This window comes from Glandiceps talaboti, chromosome 16 (genome assembly GCF_964340395.1).
Source record: "Glandiceps talaboti chromosome 16, keGlaTala1.1, whole genome shotgun sequence".
Taxonomy (NCBI): Eukaryota; Metazoa; Hemichordata; class Enteropneusta; family Spengelidae; genus Glandiceps; species Glandiceps talaboti.
The window spans coordinates 9127850-9144683 of record NC_135564.1 but is presented as its reverse complement, the minus strand read 5'-3'; the positions used below and the strand labels follow the sequence as shown (position 1 = coordinate 9144683).

The following is a 16834-nucleotide window of genomic DNA, read 5'->3' as shown; positions in this document are numbered from 1 at the left end:
TTAAAGTGCTAAAAAATCAAAATATTTTTTTAGTTTAAGAACCTCTCGATAGTACACCAACACTGAATTAAAGTACTTTCTCAATGTGCTACACTTATTTATAGCATTCATATTATCAAGTGTAAAATATACTGTTTCAGTTGGTTTGTGTACAAGCCCAGCATGTGGTCAATTAGCAAATGAAACAGTATACTTTTACACTTGATATTGATGCTATAAATGACTGTGATACATGCAGAAAACACTTTACTGTGGTGTTATGGGTTGTATTAAATTGCATTTGTTCTGTTGATTCTGTGCAGTAATGAAGAAAAAGTAGTAGAACAGTATATTGAAAGCCTTTCTTTTATATTCACAGTTATGGTTTTGTTGATATACATAATGATATATGTCATCAAGTAATTTTTTTGTAATTATGCATAAAAATATGAAAATGGCCAAATTTTCCATTATTTATACATTTACCACGGGATTTTTCACAAAGTGGCTCCAAACGTTTAGGTTCAAATGATGATGTACGGAAAAAATCTGATCTTCCCACATATTTTTATTTAAGTTTTATATTTATTTTTTAATCTTCTGTCAAAAGATTGTAAGAATGATATAAGATTAATCATATATTTTAAAAATAAGATTAATCAGATGCTGTGCAAAAAGTAAAGAAATAAAATCAATCTATGTAGCCATGGCAATAAGTATGCATGGCAGCAGTAAGTAACTATGGCAACCAAGCTCCTACCTTAACAGTGCCACCACCTGCTTTGTGGTCAATGTTATCCTTAGATCCGACTTTACTCTGTGCTTTATCTTTGAATTCAAGCTTTTCATTCGTTATCTAGCATAGAAAACCAAATAAGCACGATACAAGCAAATTAAAATTTGGATAAAAACAAAAGCAAGGATTAGGAATATGTGTAAATATTCTGTGCAAGTGTCAATTTTTTAAAAACAAAATGTGGTACCAGGATGAAATAGTCAGATTCATATATTTGTAAGTTAGATATATCTACATGTCACAGTGGAAGATTTTTTTTATATATAAGTATTATTACACCATGCAGTAGTTATTAGCCATGTGGCTCCACTGACAAGATAACACTAAATATGAGAATGTAGGATTGAAACCTGGGTCCTTGAAAGAATATAAATGTCATTGCTGTTTCAGTTTTCTGTCACAAATTTACGCCTGCAAATGCATATACTGATTCACTAACCTGCTCATCACAAAAAAAAAAACGTCCCAAAAAAAAAAAAATTCCTGCTCGTCAATCATTCTAATGCTATACATCATCCCCTTTGTAAATCTCACCTTGACTTGTCCACCACCAGGTGTATAGTCAATGTAATCCTTAGAGCCTACTTTACTCTCGGCTTTTTCTTTGAAATCCAACTTTCTGTTCTCAATCTTGACACTACCACCTCCTGGTGTGTGTGTCATGTTATCTTTGGATCCAACTTTGGAAGTAGCGCTTTCACGGAAATTCAGTTTACGTTGTTCAATCTACGTAACACAATAAAATATAAGAAATGACATTTGAAATCATTTGATTGTAATTTACATCATCACAATGACACAGTTGCTGAGTTGGTGGACTTGATTGAGCGACCTGGTCAATTCCACCGGGATCATTTATATATTTATTTGATTAATTGATTGATTGATTGATTGATTGATTAATTGATTGAATGGTTGGTTGGTTAGTTGGTTGGTTGGTTGATTGATTGATTGATTGACTGATTGACTGATTGATTGATTGATTGATTGATTGATTGATTGATTGATTGATTGATTGACTGATTGATTGACTGACTGACTGATTGACTGACTGACTGACTGATTGACTGACTGACTGATTGACTGACTGATTGACTGATTGACCAAATGATTGAATGTCTTGAGTGTCTGAAATACAAAATACAGTATGGCATGATTAACAGTGATGTATCCTGTACCCTCTATTCAACAATGGAATCTACCAGTTAACAATACGACCATATCACATTTCAGCAAATCTGGGTGTTAAAGTAACATTTACAGGAGTTACATAAACATGCAAGGTCTTGGGATGTAGAAATGTCACTAAAAATATGAATAATATTTTAGTGGTAACTAAGAGTTCAAAGGGTAAAAACGCAGGATCTAAAGATGTACGTGTGTGTGTGTGTGTGTGTGTGTGTACTGTAAACTGACATAGAAACTAGCATTCTGGTGGTCTAACAAAGATTTGTTGTGTATTTGTGCTTTGTCAACTTTCTTAGGTTTAATCTATACATTTCAAGTGACTTCTCCAACTTAGTCACATGACAGTCACATGATGGTCACATGCTGAAAGGTGATAGTATATTGAATGATTAGAATGAGGATAAGAAGTGTGTGAATAGTTTGAAGGATCATTGTCATCTAATAGTTCAGCATTAGAACATTTGACAGACAGTGGAACATTGTTTACCTATAATTATGAATACTTTCATCACTTTTTTAGAAATTTGTATATAGCATTAAAATGAGTGAAAAGCCAGGTAGGTAAAAGTAAACACCACTATGTAATATTCATAATCTAATTTCTTGTGTATCATAAATTGTATGTTAATAATGAATGCTAAATATAATCAGTTGTTTTTTGTCATTTTTTTCTTCTTCAAAAATTGAACAATTTCTGAATACAAAGGTTAATAGCTAATCACTAGTTGATACACAAGTTGATATAGATGAGTTAATTGAGTGTTAGTAGAGGCAAGAAAGAGTCATGAAAGAGGAGATAAAAAGAGTGCATGAAGTTCAAACCATATCACAGCACAGCATATTATGGGATATACCTTGATTTCACCTCCACCTGGTGTGTGTCTAGCATTATCCAGTGAACCTACTCTACTCGACGCTTTCTCCTTAAATTCTAATTTACGATTCTCAATCTGTAAGCAAAAAAAAAATTTTGCAGAGAAAAGGAGGGAAAATTTAAATTAATTCGATGCAAATGTGCTATACTAGAAAGAGAAAAATGTTTCATATGCATTAAAGCATAAATATGAATGCGGCCACTTCAGGAAATAAAAGGTATTTTCATAAACTTTGGATTCTGGAGAGTCATTTCATGATTTCACATCGCATAAATTTTGCACGGTTGCCAAGAAACACCAAACTCTTTTTCATTTCTATTGTTCTTTCAGTGGTACACTGTTGCCAAATGTGACTTAGCAGACATGAATATGGATTAGATGAACATTGAATATTCATGACTCCTAAGTTCTTGTTACTTTCAAATATTCATGTATATTCATTGTTCACCTAATATATATTCATTAAAGTTCCATAAGGCAAAAGCGTACCCCTGTGAGAGCAATAGAGGTGAAAATGAGTTTCAGTTTGGTATTTCAAATGAATTAATGTAAAGTGAAATCATGAAATGACTCTGGGACCCAAATAGTCGATGAAAATACCTTTATTCCTGGAGAGAGGCTTCCCCATTAATATTCTCATAGCCTGTCTATGGCCAATTTCTCAGACTAAAACTTTAATTCTCTTTGAATGTCAACAACACCATACTATATATGATTATAAACACATATTATGCATGGTGTGGGGAAGTTTAATGCCAAATAAAAAAAAATGTATAGACTGTAAATTTTATCACAGCATATTATGGGATATACCCTGATATCACCTCTACGTGGTGTGTGTCTAGGGTGTAATCAGTTGTTTTTGTCAGGTTTTTTTTTCATCGAAAAATTGAACAATAACTGAATACAAAGGTTGATACAGAAGTTGATATCGATGAGTTGAGTGTTAGTAGAGGCAAGAAAGAGTCAGGAAAGAGGAGATAAAGAGTGCATGAAGTTCAAACCATATCACAGCACAGCATATTATGGGATATACCTTGATTTCACCTCCACCTGGTGTGTGTCTAGCATTATCCAGTGAACCTACTCTACTCGACGCTTTCTCCTTAAATTCTAATTTACGATTCTCAATCTGTAAGCAAAAAAAAACATTTTGCAGAGAAAAGGAGGAAAAATTCAAATTAATTCGATGCAAAATGTGCTGTAGTAGAGAAAAATGTTGATTGTGAAAATTTCAATATGAAAACATGACCATATTTGATTGTTAAAGACCACCCAAAACAACATGTCATTGATCATATAAAAAGGTGCTTCTACAAGTCAAAGATATGACCTTATTTGGTCATTAAGATTACAAATTAAAGTCTCCAACAAAACAATGAATGGCCATATTAGGGAATCACTTCTAAATGTCAAAAAAAATGACCATATTTGATCAACAAGGTTGAAGTCCAACACTGCACAACATGACCATATTTGGGAGGGCACTTCTAAAAGTTGATATTATGACCATACTTGGTCAATAAGATTACAAGACATGATTTCTAGGAATGCTACATTAGGAAACATGTTAATGATACTATGCTAAAAACACACTTTTCAGATAATGCATGGCAAAAGAAGAAAGAGTTTAGTTGGGGAAAAGATGCTAAATGTGAAGTATCTACACTAGTAAGAAGGAATTAGATAGATATTGGAATATCTCATGCTCAGTTAGTAAGACATCATATATTATGACCAGTGTGTTTAAGTTTTGAAAATGTTTCATATGCATCAAAGCAAATGCCACTTCAGGAAATAAAAGGTATTTTCATAAACTTTGGATTCTGGAGAGTATTTCACGATTTCACATCACATAAATTTTGCACGGTTGCCAAGAAACCCTAAATTGAAACTCTTTTTCGCCTTCATTGTTCCTTCAGTGGTACACCTTTGCCAAATGGAACTTAGCAGACATGAATATGGATTAGCTGAACATTGAATATTCATGACTCCTAAGTGCTTATTACCCACGAAATTTATGTGATGTGAAATAATGACTCTCCAGAACCCAAAGTTTATGAAAATACCTTTATTCCCTAAAGTGGGGTTCCCTTTAATATTCTCATAACCTGTCTACAGGCAATTTCTCAGACTTTAAACTTCAAGATGTGCAAGTGATACAACATACATTTGTATGTGCCTCCAAATATTTCAGTGTACACATGGTTTTGTGGTAACTGGTGTGAAAGAAGAGTTTGTAAGTTTCGACTAACAGTGACTATAGTCTGTAAGGTATGTCCTGACAGGGCGCCCTCACACATTGGTCAACCCTCTTTCAGGCCGGTGAGGGTGCAGCAACACGACGTATCTTACAGTCTACAGTGACAATTTGAAGGGAGAAGAAGGGTATAAAGGTAGTTAGAAACTACTGCAAACAAGACACAGTATAGACAAGTACTAGGTTACCTTCTCTACAGCCTGTCAATTACTGGATCTTTGACGCCACTACACTCATTTGATGAGTGGATTTGAGTCAAAGATCCAGTGAGTTCACAGACTACCAATCTATAGGAATGGGCTTGAACTTGGCATTCACCTTACGACACCAATTAAACTATGTCATTCTTTGGTATCCATTGCTATTATATCCACTTTGTAAAAATAGTTGATTACGTAATGAAGATATTCATTCTTGGTGGTAAAAGTTGTCAGGTTGTTTTTTCAAATTCTTTATATTTGGATAATTGTGAACTTCAACCAATCAAGTTATTCATATTTGAATAATTGGGAACCAATATCCACCAATCAACTTGTTTATGTTTGAATAAATTAGCAACTTCAACCAATCACGTCAGACATATTTTTCTCTTTGAATGTCAACAACACCATACTATGATTATAAACACATATTATGCATGGTGTTGGGATTAGGTAAATGCCAAATCAAAACAAATGTATAGACTGCAGATTTTATCACAGCATATTATGGGATATACCTTGATTTCACCTCCACCTGGTGTGTGTCTAGCATTATCCAGTGACCCTACTCTACTGGACGCTTTCTCCTTAAATTCTAATTTACGATTTTCAATCTGTAAGCAAAAAATATTTTTGCAGAAAACAGGAGGGAAAGAACATAGTTAGTTGTTAATACTAAAGACTAAGTAAATGATAAATGTGTACGTGTGTTAACATGAAATGTGCTTTAATTGTTATAAGCTGCTTATATCTTTTGCTGTTATTTCATTCAAGAAATCTCCAACCCCCCTCTCAGTTTAAATCGTGATAAAAATCACCAGTCACCACACAGATTTTTTAAATAGAGGTCAAAATGTTGTCAAAATTTAGCCATTTAGAATCCAATATGGCAGCCGAATCCAATATGGCCACTGAATACTGTGTCTATGGGAAAATAAAAGATTGTCGATTTCCTTGAAAACAAGACAATGGACCGTCAAATTTCTTTTATCTATTTCGAAATCACCAGGAACAAGCTTTCATATGGCAAAGTTTGGAGAGATTTTCAGTGAAATTCATGTCAAAGGTGCATTCTACATTATATATAAAGTATAAAGTAGTAAAATTTAGTAAATTATTAAATTGTCATTAAGATAAAATTATTAATATTCGATACAAATTTGAAATTTAAAACTATATAAAATGACAGGATATTACTTTACCTTGACTTGGCCGCCACCAGCTCTGTGTTGAATGTTATCTTTTGATCCAATTCTACTTTCTGCCTTTATTTCTACTTTTCTGGTTTCAATTTTGACATTTCCACCTCCTAGATAACAAAATGTATCGTCGTCATTAGGACGACTCTATAGTTAAGAATCCAATCGACCTTATATTTCTACAATCTGGCGAAATAGCAATAATAATTGATATCCTCTACGATAGGATTAGAAAATATCTGACTACAGTGTGCTTGATGGGAGTCAGCAGAATAATATATTCGTGGTTGCACAATGAATATTCATGATTCCTGAGTGCTTATTTCCTTCAGTGTAAAAACATATCATGAATATTCATTGTTCAACCATGAATATATTATTTCTGCTGACTCCCATCATGCAATTGCCCATAGCAATGATACCCTATAAAGGCACAAGAACAACTTGATGTTTTTTTCTGTAATTGTAGGTGATGTCAAATCAAGAATTGACTTTCAAGAATCCATAGTATATGAAAATGCTTTTATTTCCTGGAGTGGTGTTCTCCTTTAATTAAAGGTTTATTTACCAGCTCTGTGTTGAGCATTGTCCATTGAGCCACATCTTGATGACACTTTACTGTAAGTTTTCTTTTCAGAGAAGATTTTGACCTGTCAAAAAAAAGCACAAGAGATAATCCCGATAAATGTGTAGAACATGTACATCCAATATATGTGTATTTCTTCAGAATAAATATATTGATCCACAAATAGAAAATCAGTCAAACTGAAAAATTTGAAAATTTGGATTTGTGAATTTTATTTCAAATATGAAGTTTCTACAAAATTTAAAGTTTTGTCGCATATTCCCACTGAAGAAATAAGAAATTCCTGGTGACGTAGCGAGTGTTACTGGTAATTCTAGCCTGTTTATGGCACTGTTGGGATACATCGGCACTCCTCGTAATCTCAACTCATTTTGACTATGTTGTCAAATGGGTACTATAGCCACACCCCCAAAAGTCGTTATCAAGACCCAATTGTTAATTTACATAATCGATTGCAAATAACATGTCCACTACATGTACATGGAGATGCATTGCCCACAGTTAGCAATTTGCATAATTTGCTCATGGATAATAATAGTCTGATGAGTTGTCATGGTTGAAAGGACTGCATGCTGTCATCGACAAGGCCATTGGGTGAACATAATCAACTGTTGTCAGTTTTGACAATCTAATGACAATCGGAGAATATAAGGGCTAGGAGGTACGACCAGTTAACAATGTATTTCGACATTGTTGTAAACAGGCTGTAGGGCTAGGAGGTACGACCAGTTAACAATGTATCTCGACAGTGTTGTAAACAGGCTGTAGGGCTAGGAAGTATGACCAGCTAACAATGTATCTTGACAGTGTTGTAAACAGGCTGTAGGGCTAGGAAGTATGACCAGTTAACAATGTATCTCGACAGTGTTGTAAACAGGCTGTAGGGCTAGGAGGTACGACCAGTTAACAATGTATCTCGACAGTGTCGTAAACAGGCTGTAGGGCTAGGAAGTATGACCAGCTAACAATGTATCTTGACAGCGCCATAAACAGGCTAGGTAAATTCTGGATAGACTAATTATTTACTTGCATATTGTAGTTACATATGCAGCTGGTATGGGTGCATTCTAAAACAGATTTTATAAAGGCCTAGTTTAGATTAGGCGTTACATGTAAGTTTTGAAAAACTGCTTTTCGGTAGAACCTTACAAAAAGTTGATCCAGAACAAAAGAGTGATCCCATGTAATCATTATGGCTAACACTATTCCGAGAACCTGGGATCGAATCCCTGGCCTTTAAGGTTATAGGAAGTGAGTAACCTGAATGTGAAATAATTGCTGTCATGAAAACATTATCTACAGTTCATGTCATTGCATTTTTGAAATCAATAAATGTTGCTTAATTATTTCAGATCATGTCAAAATTATGTCTGCAGCACATTTTCACTCAAAAAGTTGTAATAAAAAAGGTTAGCTTACATTTCCACCACCAGGTTTATGCTTCAAATAATCAGTTGACCCAATTTTAGACTTGACATTTTTCACATCCGGTGTCTTTCCAGACCCATCAGAGGAGGCTGTCAGTGAAATGAAAAAAACAAAATCAATATTTGTAAACAATGATTTGTCTCGTCTGTTTTACATTTTCAGTAACTTTATTCACCTCGCTTACCTTTCTTCCTCTTTCGTTCCATACTACTATCATGATCAGTGCTTTCACTAGATTGTCACCGCGTTACAAACAAGACTTCGTTGCCTATAAACATTTTTCTGATGTTACCCGACTCCGATTCCATTGTTATGGTGTGTTTTTATCAATAGCTCAGCTGTTTTGTGTTCAGGTGTTTGGTTTCCTTCCTCCACGTGTCTTTATTCTCATTGTTAGCTAATTAAGTAAGTCTTTTGATACAAATGCAAAGACTGGTTCCTTTGTAACTATTTGCTCGTGTTGAGTCTATAGGTATACGTATTGACATTGCAATGGGCTTGAAGACCTCTGTTGTAACACATACCTGCAGTACGTGCTACCTAACTACTGATTTTTTACATTCAGTCATCAATAAAATCTCAATTTATAGAATCCACACAAAAAACGCACCACATTTGTTTGAATGAAGTGAGCTAAGGAAAGACTTTGTGCAATGACAAAAGTAGTTAAAAACAATAACACAACTGATATAAAAACAACAGCATGTAAATGCATGATGCCACGCAGTCTTTTTGCCCAAGAAAGTTCTGGGCCTTTAATGAGAGGCACTGTAAGGTTAATCATATATGATGTGGAATGTTAATTATTGTTATAGCTCGATCTGGGAAGTATGGGGAAACAATTCAAATTCAAAATAGAATCATTGCCTTGGTTCAAATGTCAAGCCACGGTCTCATGGGAAGCCCGTCTAACTAGCCCAGCTATACTCACTCACTTATATTCTCACTTATCAAAATTAATTTACATATAATATGGATGCCATAGAATTTGAATAATATTGCATACAGGGATATATACATAGACAATGGAATGGGTGATCTTGATCTTGATTGTCTTGGGTACAAGCAAAGCCAAGGTTAAAGGGCACTGAACTTGGAAGTGTACAACCATGCAGTCCATTACCTGATTCTTAATCACTCTTAACCACTTTTGGTTGCCATAGCAATTCTACTCATAAATGAAAGGAGCTTGTTTGATTCAGGTTATTGGAATCATGAACGTAACATTTCTTGACTCACTCTTCCTTGAGCACCGTCTGGTTGCCATAGTAACACTCCTTAAGCATGGTTGGGCTAATGTTCTTAGGTCATTAAGAGTCTAGCCCGGAATCCATGCAGATTGGGAGTTTAGATTTTGCTTTCCAATCACAAAATCTAAAATCTCGATCCGTATGGATTCAAGGCTCATAAGAGTCATATTGACATTTTCGCTCATGTGAATTCTCCCAATTTCCTTGTTGTCATAGTAACACACTCTTTATTTCAGTAATTGAATGTACTTTGGTCATTTTTTGCACAAATGTAATATCAAAATATAAATATTTTGGGCAGGTCTTTCATACCTGATTCTGTTCTCACATGTGCACTTCCTGATCGCCGTGGAGATGCTCCTCCAGTAGCTGCAGGACTTGTTTTACTCTGGGCACTGGCAGGTCGTCTTGGCGATGCACTTCCTGTATGGGATGGACTGTTCTTACTCTGTGCACTGGCAGGTCGATTTGGACTTCCAGTGGCAGAAGCCGGTCGTCGTGTTCCACTACCAGTGTCAGTTCTTGGCTTAACGTTTGTTATTTTCACTTTCTCATCAAATATCTTCACATTGCCACCTCCAGGTTTGTGTCCAGCTTTACTGGCATCAATTCTACTACCAACTTTACTGACATTAACCTGTTGATAGGTAAACCAGTCAATTTATTTCTACGGTAAAATATAACATATTACTTTGGAACATTAACATATGGAAATAAATATGGATTCATCTGTATTATTATTATTATTATTATTTATCATTATTTACACGTATTTCATTCTCTATAATATAAGCAGGTGTTTTGTCTGTTTTTTTCCAATTTGGCAGAATGGATTAGAAAAATATTAGCAGTGTAATATACGGTTTGTGTGACAGTTCTACATGAAATTTTTGGGATTTGTTGCTGTCATATTGATCTGACTTAGTCTCTATTCGACTTGTGGTTATGCCATAATGCCATCTCTATAATACTAAGCGGGAGTTTTATCCGGGGGTATTTTCCGATTTGGCTGACTGGATTAGAAAAGTATTAGCACTCTGAGTTATGTTCACAACACAGTTCTACATGAAAGTTGTGGAATTCACCGCTGTCAATGATGCCTGTCGAGTGCTACTCATACATGTATGAAGCAATTTGACATATTTGAGCTGTGGTTATGGCATATGCTATATGTATAATACCAATAATATTAGTACTAGTTTTGTCCGGGGTATTTTCTGGATTAGGAAATTTTAGCTACTGATATGTTATGTTCGCATGACAGTTCTACATGAAATTTGTTATGTTGTGTCTTGACTATATTTTAGACATTTTCTGAAAACTTTAGCTGGAGAAAACAAGAAAAGCTGTATGGAAAAGCCTTGTTTATTTTCACTTAAACTTCGTCACTGTCGATGATGCCTGTCGAGTTCTACTCATAGGAAGTGATTTGAGTTATTCGAGTTGTGGTTATGCCACAAAATATGTATTTTCTAGTTAATGTCCTATATTTAAGAAGTACGTTAATTGGTTGACAGTTTAAGTGAAAACAAACAAGGCTTTTCCATACTGCTTTTCTTGTTTTCACCAGCTAAAGTTTTCAGAAAATGTCTAAAACATGGTCAGGACACAACACAAGTAGAGTCTGGTTAGTTGTAACATAAAAAAAAAAAAATTGTTTTTTTTTTCACATTTTACTGACCTAATATGTACATTATGCAAATACAATGTACAGCATAATACATGGTTTCAAGTAACCAAGTAACTGTTAACTCATAAAAGTACATACACCATACATGTATTTTGTGCCTCAAAGTGTTTTCAACTTATCTTGGAGTCTTAATGCACAAGACATGGCTATTATGGGACTGCTAATCAATTGCTAAGTGACTTTTCCATCACTTTCGAATTCCCTCAAGTATATATAATGTTTGCTATACTTACTCAAGTATGGTATATGAGTAATGAAATATTTTAATGGCCTCATTTTATCACAGTTATTATTCAATAGCAAACGTTGAGAAATGTTAACAGCTATAATTTATATAATATAGGTCGGTTGAATGGGTAATACTGAAATATTCTCGCTTTTCGAATTTTGAAAAAATGGAAACAGACACAGACACAGAGACACACACATGTATGTACACACATACACTCATACAGACAGACACATGGACAGGCAGACAGACAGACAGACAGACAGAGACACATGCATTAGCATACAAAGAGAAAGACAGATAGATAGACAAACACCACGCAAGGAGACCGACATACATACATACATACACACATACATACATGTGCATACATGTACATACGTACGCACATACATGCATACATGCATGCATGCACACACACACACACACACTGTCATATCCCACCAGGGTATAAAACTAAGCCTTCTATATTTTATGTTTATTCTGACAAAATATTAGAACAAAGAGATATACAATATTTATGCACAAAACAAAACAATAACATTAATTCTGTTGAATCAAAACTAATACTGAAATTGTGAAACAAAACTAATAATGTATGTGTGTATGTATGTCGGTCTCCTTGTGTGGTGTTTGTCTATCTATCTGTCTCTTTGTATGTTAATGCATGTGTCTCTGTCTGTCTATAATCAAAAGTACCTTTGACATCAATCAATCAATCTTTATTGCGTAACATCATGCTTTAGCGAGCATGGTAAAGCATACAAAAATAAGTAAATAAAATACAATCATTTAGCCAACTGCTATATTTTTTACATTAACAAGAAAGTTTCCAAGAGAAAGTTTATCATCTGCAGACATAATATGTAAAAATTTACTTTTGTTATCTAAGGAATGAAAATTGTAATTACTTAATGAAAAAGAAGAAAAAAGTTTCTTTCTCTCATTTATGTAATGAGAACAAATAATTGAATGATGAAATTCATCTTCTACCATATTTTGACAAAATTTACAGAATCTTTCATCCGCAGGAATCTTAGGATAAAGATATAGTTTATTCATTTTGCTGAATGCCCACACTTTTCAAAAGTATTGATTAATATTTCATCATATTTATTTATAATCCACACAATGATTTGTTAACTTCAGCTGATATGAAGGACAAACTGAACTAAAATCTAAGGTTTGATGGAATGATCATGAGTTCCATAATACTTTATTAAGTTGATTTTGGCCTAAGAATAAAGGAAATTGAGTTCACAATCCAAAATATTGCACACAACATACAGAAAGATAGACATGTCACTGAGAAATTTCATTTACCTTTTCCGTTTTGATCTTGACGTTACCACCACCAGGAGAGTAACCGTCTCTCTTACTATCAATTCTTGGGGCACTCTTTTTACTTGGAGATTTTGATGGAGATGAAGAACTGGAGGTTGATGGTGTAGATGAACTTGCAACTGGTAGCTTTGATGGAGATGAAGTATGAGAGCTTGGCGGTGTTACCGTTGGCTTGGTTTGTTCATCAGTTGTCTCATTTTCTTCAATTCCTGAATATCAAAAAAACAAAAGTTTATTAGTTTTGTAAAGTATTTAATTCAGATAAATAGTCATGAATATTAGTAGTTCATGTGCATGTCTGCTAACTGCTAACCCCCATGAGAGGCTGGACCAATGATTAGACAATGAATGCCAAAAAAAAAAAAGTTTCAGTTTGGTGTTTCTTGGAAAATTTATGTTACTTTGTAACTTATGAACCATTGACTCTCCAGAAACCAAAGCTTATGAAAATGTCCTTCTTTCCTGGAGTCGTGTTCCCTTTAATAAAGTAGTTGATTTGTAATACAGTAATATTTACATGCATGTCATTTTGTGTTTTATTTATATTCAACCAGATTTATGAAGACTCATTTAGAAATAATATATAATTAATATTATTACTAAAACATTATATATTAGATATTAAAAGTGAAACATTGTATAACATATAGTATATATTATGACAGAACCCCATGGCATGTGAGTGTAAGTGTGGCGTCTTGGGGTATTTGCACAAGTGCTGCTGTGTTCTCTGCACCCATATATACTTTTACGAGCAGAGCGAATGAAAGTGCAGCATGCTAGCAGAAAACACTGCATGCACAAGTGCAAATACCCCTGAGTACATGTACCCACACTGGCACTCACCTGGCATGGGGTTCTGTTATTATTACATATGTTTATCTGAAACAACACATTTCCGTAAAAATCATAAATATCATACAGTGCGATTTTGTGTGTAGAAAACAGTCACATACATTGCATATAATTTACATGCAGGTATATATGCAATATTGTTTTCGGTATTGCACTGTGTTGAAAATACCACTAGTATATGCGTGTGCACCAGTGCAAGTAATCTCTGGTACATGTACATATGTCATAATTCACAGAATTAGCATATATAATACAATAAAAGTTCATAAAATCTATTATTAGTAAATTGTGGCATTTGACCCTATGCGACTACACAAACTGTTTCTTAGCAAGGTAAAGCTTCTAGCACCATTTGTTTTCTGGTATTGTACTATATTTGGAACACGTCAGATGTATTTTACTGGTAGTGTGAGATCCACAAGAATATTAACATATAAAAACCTCACAGCCTTACAATAGATAGTCGCTACTAGCTGGCATACAAAAGTTTATTTCGTGAGTGATTCTGTGTATTTATTGTAGTATAATACACCGCATCACTCTGATATTAAAAATGCAAGGCTTTAGTCCAGAAAGATGATTGGTAAATTGTTCCCAAAACGTTGACTTTTCATCAACTTATGTAGACTGTATAATGATACCCCATTAGCATTCTATTTATTTGCTAGTAGTGTTCATATGTACATTATTCTAAGCGCTGTCATTAGAGGAGAAGGATCGATACATGTACGTGTACGATTGTGAACTCATGTTGTTTGATAAAAATTGGATGCTAATTACTTCAATGAGATAAAATGTTTTGGTTTCATTCACTTTCACTTATCGAGTTCACAGCAATCAAAAACTTCGGCAGTGTGAGTGGAAATGATGTATGTGACTTAATTGCTAGATAACTTCCATCTAAATCTATTACAATTACAATAACAGAAACATTCAACAATATCTTTAAAACAGAAGTTGCCATACAAGTCTCATACATCACATCAGGGTTCCTGCCCCGAGTTCTGATCAATGCCAGCTCCATACCGATAAGTGAAAGTGAATGAAACAGTATATTTTATTTCATGTAGCATATCCAAGTGTTTATTTAACAAAGTAAATTCACAAGGCAAATATCATTTTCCTTGTAATTCTTCCTGTTTTTCCATAAGTTTGCTTGATACAAGTATAATTATATTATTCCCAAAAATTTTTCTTCATCCAGCCAAGGAAATACTCTAATGAAATGACCTAAGGGGCCTAAATTGTCAATCCGAGTCAAACCTTAGAAGATCACGAGTATTTTCCAGTGAATGAAGCATAATTGATGAAAAATCGGAATAAGTAGTGGTGATTTTGAATTTGACTAATTCAAGAACAGTTGAACCAATTAGGTTAATGCAAGTTTTTGTGACAGAGACGAGCTGTGCCTTGACGAAGAATGACCAAGCCATATTTTTTGTTCAACTTGGCTTGTGCATGGTATGATACATTATTGTTATTGCCTTCTTGTATAATCTATCAAAAATATCGGATGTGACATGTTGAAAGCTGCTGTTCATTCAGTTCCCCATTATAGTGTCATCTACTCACAGAGGTTATAGGTCATATCAGTTATGTATGTAATGATGGCCCTATTCATAATGATAATGGCACAGGAACAAAAGTATTAATTTCTTAAAATATGTTTATTGTAGCGTTGATGGATGAGGTTTGTGTCAGCGACAGCTGAATGTAATGAGTTCGGTTGTTAAAAAAAGTCGTCTCCGTTACACTATTTCTCTTCACTTGTCAATTCATGATGAAAATAAGAACATGTCTATCAAAAATTTTCTAAATTTTACAATTATTTTTTATAAAATCATTCTTTAAAAAGGGTAAAATTATAAGTGAACACCACGATAAAGGTATTTTTCGTAAAATTTGGTTTCTGGAGAGTTATTCCATGATTTCATATTATGTTCAAGCGACTGACAAGTTACTGCCAAATGAAACTGGTTTCACATTCATTGATCTTGCAGTGGTCCAATGTTGCATCATGGGAGTTAGCAGATATGCATAATTTTATCGGAAGGTATTAAATGCTTAAAAATCATAAATAGTTAATGTTCATCTAATAAATATGCATATATAACTAACTTCCATGAGGTAACACTGATCCACTGCGAAGACAGTCACAGAACATTGCATGTGAAGCAAGTTTCAAGATTTTACATTAACTGTCATGTCAGAAAATTATTTAAAAAGGTTAAACCTTATGATCTTAAAAAGTCATTCCAAGAGGTGAAATAATGTCACTATGATGAACTGATCAGAGATAATTTATCATATTTTTCATATAAAACAGTGGGTGATGTACTTTATCAAATTAAAGGGATACATGTTTTTGGACACGATTTTTGCTGCACATTTAAAATCAAATGTATAAATTTATTTTTAAAAATAGTACACATGTAAGTATACTGATACTTTCACTTCATAATCATATTCTAAACTGTCTGGATAACATTGAAATTTCTTTTTACTAAACTTCCAAATTTCAATAAAAAACAATAATATTTGCTCAAATATGTGTTTGTGGGGTGACCATCTTACAATCAGTGCTGTTGTAAGTTTTAGCTATTATCCTGCCACACAGAATTCGCCAATTTTTTAATTATATCACCAGAATGTAGAAACATGGGGTCGGTCAGGTCATGTGAAAAATAGAATTAAGTATGTTCACCCTTATGAATAATTCCATCTGATGATTTATATTGATTAATGTTGAAATTTTCCCTTGATATTTGAAATCTTCAAAAGTGCATGAATGAAATATTACTATTAAAGATATTACTCATTTCATAATGATCAGAAATTCAGACTTGATATCAAAATATGAATAATAATAATGAAACCTAGAGCAATTTTATCCTGTATTGCTTGACTTGTAATTATATAAACACCCTCATTCCCAAACCAGTACAGAGAGGATTA

General features: G+C 33.8%; 1 protein-coding gene across 2 annotated transcripts in view; it reads right to left on the bottom strand.

Annotated features, from left to right (window-relative positions):
• Positions 1–16834, bottom strand: part of LOC144447062 (uncharacterized) — a 44511-nt gene that overhangs the window by 11220 nt on the left and 16457 nt on the right. The window contains exons 3-9 of one of the 2 annotated variants that reach the window (XM_078136953.1): positions 13004–13233; positions 10074–10398; positions 8503–8600; positions 7066–7147; positions 6501–6607; positions 1310–1501; positions 740–835 (exon numbers count right to left, since the gene is read on the bottom strand). In XM_078136953.1, the coding sequence (XP_077993079.1) occupies positions 740–835; positions 1310–1501; positions 6501–6607; positions 7066–7147; positions 8503–8600; positions 10074–10398; positions 13004–13233 (1130 nt within the window). The remainder of the gene's footprint in view (positions 1–739; positions 836–1309; positions 1502–6500; positions 6608–7065; positions 7148–8502; positions 8601–10073; positions 10399–13003; positions 13234–16834) is intronic. The other variant, XM_078136954.1, reaches the window with a different exon arrangement.